A 15,737-nucleotide genomic window follows, 5' to 3' on the forward strand; every position below is an offset into this window, starting at 1 on the left:
ATCTGGGTCCTCATTTTATCGATCTCAGAAGGATGGAAGACTGAGTCAACCTTGAGCCGGTGAAACTCGAACTGCCAAACTGCTGGCAACTGGCAGTCAGCAGAATTAGCCTGCAGTACTGCATTCTAACCACTGCGCCACCACAGCTTTAAAATCATACCTTTAAATTATTTTAATTTTGGATTTCCATATTGCCTGCCTTGCTGTATAAAGAATGTTCTCAAGAAGGACAGGATATAATTTATTTTAAAAATAAAATGTTAAACATTTAACTAGATATATGAATATAGGATGTTCTGCACACAAAGTATCTTTCTTCCTACTGAGATCTAGTTTTTCCTCATACAAATTATTTGTTTTGCCTCCTTATCAAAGTGATTCCGATCAACAGTCCAAACTATTTCTCTTTTCAGAAAGAAGAAGCGAGCAATCGTGATGATGGTGACTGTTGTGGTTTTGTTTGCTATTTGTTGGACACCCTTCCATGTAATGCACATGTTAATAGAATACAGTGAGTAGTTTGTTTTTGTTAAATAGTAGCAGAGAGGGGGGTTGTTTTGCATAAAGAAAGTAAACAAGATAATATATTAAATTACACCAGAATATTGGATTTTATATATGCTATTATAATAAATATATTCCAATAAAGACAATTTTTCATGTTTACTGGGATGTATGAGTCAAGCTTAATCAAATTAATAATATTTAGTCCCCTGCATTCTATTTGTCAGGCCTGAAAGTCATCTTAAAAGCCTCTTATTTATACACGAAAGCTATTTACATTTGAGTACATTGCAATTACTTATATCTGTTATTCTTTATGCCTTGTCTTTTATACCATACTGAGGAGTATTATTATTATTATTATTATTATTATTATTATTATTATTATTATTATTGGTTTGATTTATATGCCGCCCTTTTCCAGAGACTCAGGGTGGCTTACAATGCATTAAGTAATAGCCTTCATACTTTTTTGTATATACCTGCTTAGTAGGGCTTTCGTTCCCCCCACCCCAGCAGTGTTCTTTTTTATAAAAGTCAGCTTATTGCCCCCACAAACTGGGTCCTCATTTTACCTACCTCGAAAGGATGGAAGGCTGTCAACCTTGAGCCTGGTGAGATTTGAACTTGCAGTAGTTGCAGGCAGCTGGTGTTACTTAACAGTGCTTTAGTCTGCTGCGCCACCAAGGCTCTATATATACATTTCCCTCTTGTCCCTTCCTTGCAAAGTTGAATTATAGTGCATTTTGAGAGTCCATTGAGAATGGCCCATACAGATAAATGACTTTTGTAATTCAGTCTGATTATGAAGTGAGTTTTATAGATTCACCCAAGAGCTTTTTTTTAACTTCTCATCATTATAAACTGTCTTCAACAATCAGGGTTTTTAAAAGAAAAACTATCTCAGGATTGTTCATATACAATTCTGAATTGCACTATGATTCTGGCCTTTGAAAGTAATAATAAAGCCGAAGGGATCAGAGTTTTGGTGTTCTGTTTACTTAATTGGGTTCCTGTCCACCCATAGAAAAGCAGTACAATTTGACATATATTTTTATTTTACTTTAATGTCTTATCTTCACATGGTTAAAGCTTTTTTATCCATCTGCTAATAAAGGAGAAAACAATATGTATATATCTATATACATATAGAATATGGAAAGTTGCCTGAGATATGTCTATCAACTAATAGTGAATGAATATGATTCATACTGTTGCTGCTTTCAGGATACCAGAGAATATTTTTAAAAAAAAAGATTAGTGAAATACTGTATATGGCAATCATAGTTTAATATTGTTAATTAAATTAATATTTTAAGTTAATTAAAGTTAATTAAATTAATAATATTAATTAAGAAACTGGAAGACCATGAGTTCTATTTTTTTTCATCAAGTTTTTATTTTTTAAAAAATATATACATATCATTATGTAGATGGTGTAGTGTTTGAGTATCATACATTTCAATACAGATAAACATATTCATAATTATTACATTCCATTTCCTTATTCCATATTATTTAACCCAATGTTTTACACAAAATTTTTATTTTCATATAAATATTAACAAGTATGCAATAACATCTAAATATGTTTTAACGTCCACGTTTAATCTTTCATTATAATTTCAATAGTATAACCCTCAAATAGAAAAAATATGAAATTGTCCGACTGTTTTCTCTTGTACACCATATTTCCCAATTTTACAACACCAATCCCTCTCCTTTCCTCTTCTTTCTCCTCCCTCTCTTCCCTTCTCCCATCTCTTTCTTTCTACTTCCCTCCTTCCTTCTCCTCTTTTTCCTTCTATTTCCCTCTCTCCTTCTCCTCTCCCCTATTCCCCCTTTCTCTTTTTCTCCGCTTCCCTCTCCTTCCCTTTCTACTCTTCTCCTCCCCTCCACTTTCCTCTCTCCTTTCCCCTCTCTACCCTTACTCTTTCTCCCTTCCACTCCGCTCCATTTCCCTCTCTCTTTTCGTTGTTCTATACAATATTCCCAATAGCTACAGGATATGGTGTATTTTCCAATTAATATCTCTTTCAACTATAACTATACAACTTCTTAAAGTTACATTCAAAAATAAAAGAAACAGACTTAATCACTTAAACATGTTATTGATAATAATAATAATAATATAATATTGATTAATCATATTAATAAATTTACATACAAAATCATATATATATTGTAGTTGCATATATATATATATATATATATGCAACTACAATATTATTCTTAGTACATCACTTCATTGATCAAACAGCATACCGTCTGAATACCAGTTTCTTGCATCCTAACATTTCAAGCTTACCACCATTTTCATTCTTTGTGTCTATTTTTCATGTTTGTTTTCCTAACTTATTTGACTTTGTGATACATTGCTTTACACCCTTTCTAAATTTCATGATACTCTGATACTCTGTTTTGTTATTCATATTCCCATTATTTAACTCTTCCTCTCTGTATACTTTAAAGTTTGTTAATACACATAAATATATCTACTTTCACATTACCTACACAATAGTCATATTTTATACACTTTTAATAATACCATCATTCAACCTCTCATTTCCAATTAATAATGAATTCTTATTCATAATTTTCCAGTTTTATATCTGTTTGTGATAATGTTTTCCTAATATTTATTTATATTAAATGCCAACTAATTGTCCAGTCTATATCATTCTAATATTAATACAATTATTAACATATAATTATGACATATAAATCTCTTTTTCTCCCCTTAACCATTATCTCTTATCCACATTCCCTCCTTTAGTCCTACCTTTTTTTTGACTTGTCTCCCCTGTTTCCTTCTTAAGTCTTTTATTCCAACTACTTCAAAGTTTATATTCTGAATCCATAATTTAATTTTTTCTCCTTGCCGTGTCTTTTCCCATTGTTTAATTTGAAAGCTTTCTACTCTGAATCCTATCGTTTCCCTCCAAACCTCTTCCCGTTCCTCCCATTTCTTTTAAAAATCTTTTAAAATGGTTTCCTTCTGTTTTAATTCCTCAATTCTTATTAATTTTAATAGTGTCTCTTCCTTGTTATCTTCTTTTTGCTGTTTTTTCAGTTCTAATTTCCCTTCTGTTCCAGGTGATGATTCCATTCTTTCCTTCTTGTCCTGGTCTTTACTCCTTGTCTCTTGTATACAATTTTCCTGTCTTCTATCTATAAGATCACATATTTCCACCATGTCCTTGTGTAGTCCCAGATAAGGTCCTTAATGTCCTTAATGTTTTGAATCATTAACTCTATTCCGTTTGAGTCTCCACAATCGTCAATTCAGAAACCAAGTCAAATTTAAATGTCTCATCAATGTTCAATCAAATCAGGTAGTTACTTCAGGGATCCTCCACTCCTCAAGTTGTTTCCTCAAGTATATCCAATAGTATTTAGGGGTCCCCAGATGCAAATTCTTTTTAAATATTCCAGTCTCCAGTGGTTAGAAGGTAAATATGTATAGTTCAACAGTTATTTCCCTTCATTTTAATATTTGCTCCCAAGCTGCAAAAATTAACTGTCATCAGCAGATGGCACTCTTTACTTCACTCTGCTGCCTCTGCTTTTATTTTGACTCTGCTGCTGCTTAGCTTTTATTTTGACAAATCCAATTTATTTCTCTTGCCTAGTTTAACTTATAACTCCGTTACTTATGACAAATTATTTGAAGAAAAGGTAGGTTTATAGTTCCAGCATCTTAATATGCTTTCTTAATATCACACCTTTTGTTTTGGGGATTCCATTTCCAACTTGATTTTCTTTTTAAGCAAATATTTGCTTAATCTTTAAATTTCCAATATGCTTTTTCACAATAGTTACCTGCCACTGTAACAAATTGTTCTAAAAGATATTCCCCTTAAATTTTTTTTGCGGGGGGTCCGGTTTCAGCTGCAAATCTTTTCTTACCTAGACAACACCCGATCCTCCTGTACAAACTTATTGTTTCTGGATGTTCCCTGGTTTCATGGCAGCCATATTAACTGCTGCTGCTTCTAGTCTTCAGATGAGGGAATTTTCCGAGTCAGGGAGAGGATATACGGCTTCCCTCAACCTGCAAAGCAGTCCCCCTTTGCTTCACCACCCCTACAGGGTGACTATGGCTTCAATATGAAGCACCCGACAGGGAGAGCTCAGAACAGACCCATGGAGGTCGCAGATCTCGCTTCCAAAGGTGCTGGAAGTTCAACTGGAAACTGAAGACCATGAGTTCTAGTCCTGCCTTAGGAACAAAGCTAATTGGGTGACCTTGGCCAGTCGCCCTCTGTTAACCTTAGCAAGGAGACAATGGCAAACTACTTCTGAAAAAAATCTTGCCAAGAAAACTCTAGGGACTTGTTCAATCTCCGGGAACCAAAAATTTACTTGAAAGCACACAAACACACAAAAGAAGTTATAGGCTTGTGTGTTTGTAAGGCATGAGCCAGTTTATTAGTCATCAGCTTATTAAGTTATTCACTATAAATTATGTATATAGCAGATAAAATTTTAATAGCATGATTCTTAATGAATTTCTTGAACATGTCTTATAATTAGCTTGGTATAAATTTCATTCTGGAATAATTGGATTTTTATTTCTACTTAACTCGTTCAGATACATAATGAGATAAATGATTGAATAGATAATTAATGTATACCATTGAAGAGATGCTTAAACATATTTTTCTCTGTGTAGGTAATTTTGAAAGAGAATATGATGATGTCACTATTAAGATGATATTTGGAATTGTCCAGGTAATTGGATTTGCTAATTCCATTTGCAATCCAATTGTATATGCCTTTATGAATGAAAACTTCAAGAAGAACTTCCTTTCTGCAATTTGCTTTTGCATTATGAAAGAAAACTTGTCTTCATTCAGACAACATAAAAACTTGAAAGTCACAACGATGCAGCATGAGGAGGGGGCCTGTAGAAGAGAGTTGGTCTCCCTGGAAGAGACTAGAAGAGGAGCATTCAGTGAAGGGAACATTGAAGTAAAATTCTGTGATCGATCCTTTCCTAAGAAGACCTCTAGAAGACACCTGGCTTTGTTCTCATCAGAATTCACTGGGCACACTTCACTGGAATCCTAGCAAAAATGGCTCTTTGTGTTCCAATGTTTGGCAATGGTTTTTCAAGTATTATATTTAAAATGCTTTGCTTAATATACACAATACGAAGATGTTTTGCGTTTGCCTCAATTGAGACTAGTAGCTACTAGGTTTAGATATGGTCATCACTGCAGTAGGCAAACAGTCCACAGTAGTTTTTCCATTTGTTTTTTTTAAAAGTTTTATGTTGCTTTTTCTGTTTTATTATGTCTTTTTAGTATAAGAAATTAATCCTTGCCCTGCCAGATGAACTGTGTTTAGACTATTTGCCAATCAGTGTAATAGCAAAAAATCCCAAACAAACCTGTGATCATGAATCACATCCGTGCTATTTGATATCCTAATAATCAGTATTTGGTTATTTTTTTAAAATAATGTCTCCAACCTGAATAACAAGGGAAAAAACCCTAGAAACTTATTTTCTACAGGAGTGCAGAGTAAGTTTTGAGAAGCATTTCTGACAGAGAAAGCAACCCAAAACCAATTCAGAAATCATTTTTTGATTTCAGAGGATTTGAAAACCAGCTATTAAGTAAATATAACAACATAGTTGACACAGTGGAGCCAGTGTTAACTGATAAGAAATATAGCCCTACTGCCTATGAATAGGACTGGCTTTCCAAGACACAGAACAACACTGCTTAAAAGCAATTTAGGATTTGTCATGGCAGATTTTCTTACCAAGTTAGATGGAAAATAGTTTTTACTTTTCTCCAAAGGAACTTGCAGTGATCAGCACATACAGGCTAATATGCAGCAAAGTTACCAACTCCCCTTCAGTGTTTAATTACATCTGTTGGGATAATTATCTTAGAATTGTTATTTCACCCACAAGTAAGTGCTGGAGAAGCAGGAAGCTTTGCATGTGCTACAGAATGTAAAGGCAGCCTGCCAGCACAGCAAGTCCGCTTCTACTATATGATGCATAGACAAAAGACTAATGTACAAATATCTTAAAACTGAATTCTGATTTCAAAATATCCACCAGCTACTTTGTTTCATTTTGTTATAAATTTGTTGCAAAACAAGTATAAGGCAACAAGTAACGATATAGACATAGACATGGACACATAAAAAAAAATTGGCACAAATAAAAGGATATAAATAGGCAAAACATAGCCATAAACACATAGAATGATTACATATAAATGGGAACAGGAGGACAGGGACGGTAGGCACGCTGGTGCGCTTATGCACGCCCCCTTAGGGACCTCTTAAGAAACATGAAAGGTCCACGGTAGACAGTTTAAGGTAAAAGGTATGGGATTAGAGAGTCTAAGAACAGGATCAGGTAGAGTGTTCCGGACATTTACTACTCTATTGCAGAAGTCATATTTCCTAGAATCAAGATTAAAGTGATTAACATTGAGTTTGAATCTATTGATAGCCCTTGTGTTATTATGGTTGAAATGTTAGCACACTTGTTTTTACAAGCTAGAGACATGAACCATCGTAAGGGCCTTTGGACATCAAAAGCACATAATTCCTGTTTTATATGTTGTCCAATGACCATTCAGTAGAGCTTCTGCTCGTTACTTTATGGAAGTAGCATTAGTGAGTTATAGTTTGTACTTACTAGATGAAATTGCAGCTGAATAATTTGCAGCCCTGTTTCTCTGGCTCTTTAGTCATTAGTGTAATCCAAGATTTGTTGACAACAATCTCTAGATTTATTTTCTTTATTGGATTTATGTGATGCTGTCTTGTCTAGCGATGAGGAGTAGCTAGATATGTAAATAAACACACTGTAAATATATAGCACTTATTTATAAACTATTTAATTTTTCTGCCTTTGTTTAGCATCTAGACTTATTACTAATTTGGGTACATTCAAACTTAGTTATTTTGTAACTTTTTATTTTAAAGATGCTAAAAGTATAAACAGATCTTTTGCTTGGTCAGCACAGCACTTTTCTTTTTGTATTAATAATACTGCTCTACTATTTTTGATCCCCGTCTTTGCTTACTGGAGCAAAACAAAGTTTGTAACTTTTTTTCAGTGAGAAAATGGCACCTTCCTGGCTTAACTAGAAAGCCTAATGAAACATTTAACTTTATCTATTACATTCTGAAAGGTTTCTAAAGCCAAAATTACAGCTAAAATATTTGTAAAAAATATTATCAATGTATATATAATTTTAAAAATAATAAAATAGAAATTTATCCTTAATTTATCATTTCCTTCCTCCTTGTGAATGGCACTGCTACTATATTTTAAAAGTAATCAACAGTTCTAAAAAATTTTGAGATACTTTCAACAAAACTAGTGATAGAATCTAAATATGTCCTGAATTTTTAACTATTCGATACAGGGAAAGGTTATCATGGAGATACTGGTTTTATTACAGAATGAGTACAATCCCTTTTCTATTTTTTAAATTCACGATAAGTTGGTGATATGGAAATTTAATTTCTATATTATAGGTATTTTCCCCTGAGGATACAATAGATAGAAGACTTTAAGACCTGCATCTCAAACAAATCCATGACATGCATTCATTAGAGTTGAGCAAGCCTAGAATCCCAATTGAACATATTAAAAGTATGGAAAGTGCTCTAGTGTGCATAAATTTAGGTACCCTTAGTCTGCATTAAGCATACTTAGTTTATTGCAGAATGCTTTGGCATTGTAATGAACCTAGTAAACAGTATAGATGAAGCAGGATGTCTCCACTGGTTGAAGGAACATCCTTTCCTTCATATGTGTAAGAAATCTGAAACTTCAATAGAAAAGCTGATGGAAATATAAAAACGAAGAATAGCTTTTTTTCTGATCTCACTGAATATTCAGAAACTGGATGTAGTTATGATCATAATGGAAATTGATTCTTTATCTCCATTGTTAGTAACATCAATATGTTGCTGAAACTCTACTTAATAAGGATAGGATATCAAGTTGACCAATAGGAAACTAATATATTCTGTCATGTATTTTAAGCTAAATTATTGATACATAGCAATATATGGTAATGATGAAAGCTTATATTTTAATATACATTAAAATCTGTAATATTTGCTTTTTAAAAATGCAGCTACTGATGAATTTTTTGAGAATATCTTATGTGGTTGTGATTAAATAGCACTTCTTTGTAAAGAAAAAAATGTATAGTTCTAATTTTGGTTAAGTATTTTTTAAAAATAATTTTTGATAAATTCCATTTATAACAGTAATGATTCTAGAGCTTCTCCAAGAAAAGAATAGTGAATTCTTAATATTTATTATATTACATGTAATAAGAGTTCTATTATAAATAAAATAACTGAAAGTTTGAGTTGAGAAAATAATGTAAAATATATTAATAGTGTGAACCAAACCTGGAATCAAAATATAAAATTCATAAAATAATATCAGCATGCAATACCAATTTATATTTGTATGGATTATACAAAAAGCCATAAATAATATGATCTTGTCTAATAACAGAAATCAAGGATTTTAAGCTGACATTAAAAATCAAAGGAGAGAGTAGATACCTTTGTTTAACCTTTGTACAGACTTTTGTTTACCTTTGTATAGACTGACAAATGTAGATTAAAAAGTCCATTGATCTTCACTATAGACCAGAGGCCACATAGATTATCTGAATAATATCTATTTAAGTAGACATATAATGGAACATTTTAGTAGCTAATGATACATTCCATTTGTAATTTACTGAATTTGTTGTGACTTTGTTCCAATAAATGTATAGAGAACTATAGCCTAGTGAAAGAATAGAATCTTTCATTCTGTTAATTTATTGGGAACCCATGCAATATGCTTTTGTATGTAATTCTGAACAAATGAAATGGTGCCTGGATAAATTTATTAAACTGTAAGTTCCATAAAGAATATAAATACAAAGAAATTATACATTCCAATAAATAAATTTATTATGTATTATAAATACAAATAAATAAGACTAAATTATTTAAAGGCTGCTCCAACTGATGCTATATGCAAATATGTATCTGTAATCGTGCAGTTGGAAAAGAACATATTTATTTAGTGTGTCAAAGGCTGTCCAATGTTTATTTTTTAATTTTCTTTTTTAGAATAAAGAGTTGGAACTATAGCATCTATTTTCCTCATGATTAAACTTGTTGATGAAAAAGAAGGGATTCTGGGATGACGATTAGGTTTTATATAGGGATCTTTTTAATAGAAAGAAGTAGATGTTATTAACAGATTAGCCTAGGGTAAAAATCATAAGAGCAGAAAAATTATCTACAATAGCCATTTGTTTGTGTATGTGTGCGTTTACACATAGTGTGTATAAAACAAATGTGTGCTCAACCAAATGGTTTAAAACTGTTTTTGATGATATTTTAAGAATTTGAAATGCATAGTGCCATTGTTTAATTTTGATTTCCAGACAGGCAGGGAATTATTTTCCTGTTCCTTTCCTATTGCATTTTGTTTGTCAAACCAGTTCATGTAAAAATATTCTAAAATTTTAGCCTATAAAATTTACCATAGTTTACAATTTTGTTACCTACATATTTCTGTTTATTGTGTTATCTGGAAGCAAACAGGGTACAACTGTACATATTATTTCTTCTTTAAAGATATTTTTGTCCTATTGTTACACTGATCTATTAAAATAAATGTTTGAGTATACTAAAATACTTTTTCTAAAGCACTATATATAAATATGCATATGAATTAGTAAAACACTATACAAAGTGTGGTAACAAAAAAGATTCACTTTTTTGTCAACACTTTAGTGTATGTGTAAATTTAGTATATGTGCAAGTGTATGTCTTTAGTATATGAACTAGTTCTAGCAAGATACAAAACGTTAGTGTATGTGCAAGTTCTGGCAATACACAAAACATCTTGATAATGTAAACATGTAAAACAATGCAATGCAATTCAAAACTAAAGTTACCTCATTGTCCATACAATTTTCAGAACTAATATAATTTTTCTGTGCCAGATGAGTCTGTTTTCTTGATAGTAAATACAAAGAAATCTCAAATAAAACACAAACGCACAAAAAACACGCAGAGCTAATTTGACTGCCAAGAAGGCATCTCTTTCTGTTTTTATCATTTAATCCTTTTGTTTTGTGTTCTTTGTGGAAGTTAGGAATGGTGAACATCTCATATTTCACTTTTTTTGCATGATAAATATGGTAACCTATATATGACATTTGTTGCTGGATTTAAAAAAATATATTGGGGAATTCAATTTGGGGCACAGGAAAGGGAAATTTTAATTTCTCTTACTATTCATTTTAATTTTAATTAGTTATCTACTATGAATCTAATTAGTGTTGGTCATTCTACATGATATGTACAATGGATTGAAAGGCCAACATTGAAAAATGTCTGATTCAATTTGATCCTTCCATTGAATGTACTGCCTAACATGTCTGCACTAAATATTTTTCTTTTTTGCTCTGTGATTTCTGAATTCCTGTTCCCACAAATTTCTGTCCAAGTGCTTCCTATAATATTATTCAAGTGGAAAGAAAAATATTTGACAGAGAAGCTATAAACTCTACTAGAATTGATGTTTGATGACATATACTAGGTGATTATAAAGTATGTTGCTGTTAGACAGAAATAAATCTTCAGTATCTGAACAATTTAGACAATTAAATATTATTGTATAATTAAAAAGGCTGCCCCTGACACATTCAAAGAAACTGTCAGAGCAGATTAATTGCTTATTTTGTGTAGAACTGGTGACATCATGTGGTAAATTTTGAAAAATCTTTTTGCAAGTTTCATTCTGTATCATGTTCATGGCTTACTGGTAGCCATATCATTGGAGATCTAAAGGTATTTTCTAGCACTGTCCAACCATATAGGATAATTTCTTATATCTCAGACACCAGCTCTCATTTTCACTTTCTTAGGCCAGGGAGACAAAAAGAGAATCTGGAAGCAGAACACTTTGGAATATGGTTGAAATCCTGAGATGCAGCATCTTGCTATATTCTGGCCGCGGAACAAACATAAGCAGTTGTTTAATGGATTCTACTACGTATGCTAAAATGGCTAAAAATACATGGTTTCAGGTTTAATGTTACACCAGATTTATTGTCAGGTTTTCTTGGCAATATCTTACTTGTTTTGAAATGAAAAATTTCAAATATTTTTATCTTAAAAGTGCAAGAATCAAGTTTTTATTTTTAAAACCATTCTCTCGTGCACAAAACGAAGAAGCAGGTATGTGAACCTGCAAAAACAATGAAGAAGCAGGTAACTGAACCAAATATCATAGATAATCCAGATCCAGGTGGAAGAGAGAAACAGACAGAGACTGGCTTCCATTACAGGTTGGCAAGAATAGGAATAGGAAAAGGAACAGAACAGAATAGATTTTTTTATTGGCCAAGTGTGATAGGACACACGAGGAATTTGCCTCTGGAATGCATGTGCGTGCCGGAAACCAGAAGATCATCTCAGCGCGACCATTCGCACCGGGCAGCTGCTCTTCTGGTTTCCAGCATACGCATGCGCACCAGCCAGCTGGTCTTCGTGTACGCATGTGCACGCACTCCTGTTTCAGCACTTGGTGCCGAAAAGGTTCTCCAACATTGCTCTATTGTGTCTTCTTGAGGAAAGAAATCGAAACAGTTTATGTCCAGGATATGAGGCGTCTGTAGATATTTTCACAGCCCTCTTTCTGGCTCGTGCAGTATTCAGGTCCTCAATGGAAGGCAGGGTGGTTTTTTCTGCAGTTCTGATTATTCGTTGAAGTCTGTGTCTGTCTTTTTTGGTTGTAGTGCCAAATCAGACAATTATAGAGGTGCAAATGACAGACTGAATAATTCTTTGTAGAAGTGTATCAGCAGCTCTTTGGACAGTCTGAGCTTCCTGAGTTTCTGAGATGGCGCAGGAAGATCATTCTTTGTAGTGCTTTTTTGATGACATTTTTGATATTAGATGTCCATTTTAAGTCTTGAGTTATTATAGAACTTAGAAACTTGAAAGTCTCTACTGTTGATACTGTGGTAGAATAGGAGGGCTTATCCTAAAATCTACTATTATTTCTACAGTTTTGAGTGTGTTGACTTCAAGATGGTTTCTTGATGGTCGCACCACAAGGCTAGTTGTTCCACATCCCATCTGTATGCAGATTCGTCATTGTCTCAAATGAGACCAATCACTGTTGTATTATCTGCAAACTTCAGTACTTTAAGAGACGGATCCTTTGAGATGCAATCACTGGTGTAGACAGAGAAGAGAAGTGGAGAGAGCACACAGCCTAGCTTCACCTGCTGCTTCCTGTCTGTTAGAAAGCTTATGATCCACTTACAAGTGTGGTTAGGCATGGCTAGCTGAATCAGTTTAGTTAGAATATCTGGAATGAGGGTATTGAATGCCGAGTTGAAGTCTACAAAAAGGACCCTTGCATAGATCCTTGGAGATTCAAGATGTTGTAGGATGTAGTGCAGAGCCATATGAACAGCATAATATGCTGATCTATTTGTTTGGTAGGCAAACTGCAAGCGGTCTAACAGTGGATCTATGATGGTTTTCAGATGGACCAGCACTAATCTTTCAAAGGCTTTCATAACGGATGTCGGAGCAACCGGTCTGTGGTCGTTCAGCTCCTTGGTGGAGGGTTTCTTCAGCACTGGGTTGCTAGTAGAACGTTTGAAGCAAGAAGGAATATAATGTATCTTTAGTGATTTATTAAAAATGCAGGCGAAGATGTGGGCCAGTCGTTCAGCACAAGCTTTCAAGAAAGAGGAGTTATCTTGTCTGGGCCTGATGCTTTTTCAGGCTTTTGTCTGTGAAATAGACCTTGCACATCATTTTCTGTGATCATCCGAGGTGGGGTGCCCAAAGGAATGGGGTCAGTTGTAGGAGGCTTGGCTGTTGTTGGTGTATCTGAGATGGAGATGGTGGTGATAGTTGAAAGTGTTTTTTTCCCCCTCAAACCTACAGTAAAACACATTCAGATCATCTGCCTATTGTTGATTCCCTTCAGCATGGAAAGGAGGTTTGCTGAAATGCTGATACAGTTTCACATATGATATACTCATTGCTGTTTCCCCCAAAATAAGATATCCCTGATAATAAGCCCAATTATTATTGGGAGGTGCGGGACTCGGGGTCAAGGAGGGGGTTAGAGCTTGTGTTGTTGATGGACATTATATCAGTACTGTGGGTGGGAGGGGCAGACATGGCGGGAGCAGGGGGCCATATCATGTTGTGGGAGTGCGTGCTCGCTGTCTCCAAGCAGTGGTGCGCTCTGGTCTCCAATGCTCCTCTCGTTCCCCAGGTTGCACAGACCCTCAGGCCCTGGGCCTTCAGCTGATGCTATGCAACGCCATGGTAAATAAAGCCCTCCTCATTTGCGATCTTGTTCAGGAGGGGAGAGCGGACCTGGCGGGTATTACGGAGACCTGGTTGGGCCAGGAGGGGGGGGACCCCCTCGTTGAAATGTGCCCACTCGGTTTTCGTGCATTTCATCAGCCGAGGTCACAGGGGAGGGGGGGTGGCGGTTGTCATTAAAGAAGGTCTTGGTCCGAGGGAGGCCACTGTTCCTCAGACGGCCGGATGTGAGTCCCTCCTTGTGAAGTGGGGTCACGGGGTGCAGATGGGCTTGCTGGTTATGTACCTGGCTCCCTGCCACATGGCGGCAGCCCTGCCCGAGCTGCTCAACGTTATAGCTGCGGTGGCGGTTGATACCCCCAGGCTTATGGTCATGGGGGATTTTAACCTGCCATCCGTCGGTGAGGCGTCTGAGGTGGCTCGGGAGTTCATGGCTTCCATGACGGCCATGGACTTGACCCAGTTAGTTCATGGCCCTACTCACACGGGGGGAAACACGCTGGACTTGGTTTTTGTCTCTGGTCAGTGGTTGAGTGATCTTGAGATAGGGGATATAGTGATCGAGCCCTTGTCATGGTCGGATCACTCCCTCCTTTGCTTTGACCTTCGAACCGCCACACCCCGCCGCAGGGAGGTGGAACCGATGAGGTGGTTCCGCCCCAGGCGGAACCTACCTGATGGATCTGGATAGGTTCCAGACAGAGCTTGGGCCATTTCCTGAGGCTCTGGCTCACAGCTCGACTGAAGACCTAGTGGCCGCCTGGGATAGGGCGGCCGCTGGAGCTTTGGATCGGGTTGTGCCTTTGCGGCCTCTGACCTGGCGCCGGTCTCACCTGGCCCCTTGGTTCACCGAGGAGCTGAGGGAGATGAAGCGCCGGAAAAGATGCCTGGAGAGCAGTTGGAGGACCAGCCGTTCTGAATCCGACTGAACACTGGTAAGATCTCATATTAGGACCTACCTGGTAGCGATAAAAGCGGCAAAATGTAATTATTTTTCCGCTCTTATTGAGTCATCAGATAATCGCCCGGCCGCCCTGTTTAGGGTGACCCGCTCCCTGCTCCATCAGGGAGCACAGGAGAACCCCTTGGAGGGTAGAGCCGAGGAGTTTGTACAATATCTGTATGACAAAATCGCTCAGATTTGGGAACACCTGGACTCTGACTGAATAGATTCAGGAGGGATGATGGAGGCAGGTCTTGAGAATATTATCTGGGAAGAGTTTGATTCTGTGACTCCCGAAGATGTGGACAGGATACTGGGCAGACTGAGCATGGCCACATATTTATTGGACCCGTGTCCCTCCTGGTTGATGCTGGCCTCCCAGGAGGTTACACGAGGCTGGCTCCAGGGGATTATAAATGCTTCCTTGAGTGAGGGTGTCTTCCCTGCTGCCTTGAAGGAGGCGGTAGTGAGGCCTCTCCTCAAGAAGCCTTCCCTTGACCCAGCAGAGTTGGCTAACTATCATCCAGTCTCCAACCTTCGCTTTGTTGCGAAGGTTGTTGAGAGTGTGGTAGCGCGACAGCTTCCTCAGTACCTGGATGAATCGGCTTATCTAGATCCGTTCCAGTTGGGCTTCAAGCCTGGATACGGCACGGAAACGGCATTGGTCGCATTGGTTGATGATCTCTGGAGGGATCGGAACAGGGGTTGCTCCTCTGTCCTGGTCCTACTAGACCTCTCAGCGGCTTTTGATACCATCGACCATGGTATCATGCTGCACTGGTTGGAAGAGTTAGGGGTAAGGGGCACCGTGTTGCGGTGGTTCTCCTCCTTTCTCTCCGACCGGTTGCAGTCTGTGTTGACAGGGGGGCAGAGGTCGACCCCGAGGCCCCTTGTATGTGGGGTGCCACAGGGGTCGGTCCTC

General features: G+C 36.6%; 1 protein-coding gene across 1 annotated transcript in view; it reads left to right on the forward strand.

The window, feature by feature from the left end:
- The window catches only part of QRFPR (pyroglutamylated RFamide peptide receptor), a 29,600-nt gene extending 22,924 nt beyond the window's left edge, over positions 1 to 6,676 (forward strand). The window contains exons 5-6 of the mRNA XM_034442830.3: positions 414 to 511; positions 5,180 to 6,676. Coding sequence (XP_034298721.2) covers positions 414 to 511; positions 5,180 to 5,577 — 496 coding nt within the window. The 3' untranslated portion in view covers positions 5,578 to 6,676. The remainder of the gene's footprint in view (positions 1 to 413; positions 512 to 5,179) is intronic.
- The last annotated feature ends 9,061 nt before the right edge of the window (positions 6,677 to 15,737 follow it).

Source organism: Pantherophis guttatus, chromosome 8, assembly GCF_059756535.1.
Source record: "Pantherophis guttatus breed Tessera chromosome 8, ASM5975653v1, whole genome shotgun sequence".
Classification (NCBI taxonomy): domain Eukaryota; kingdom Metazoa; phylum Chordata; class Lepidosauria; order Squamata; family Colubridae; genus Pantherophis; species Pantherophis guttatus.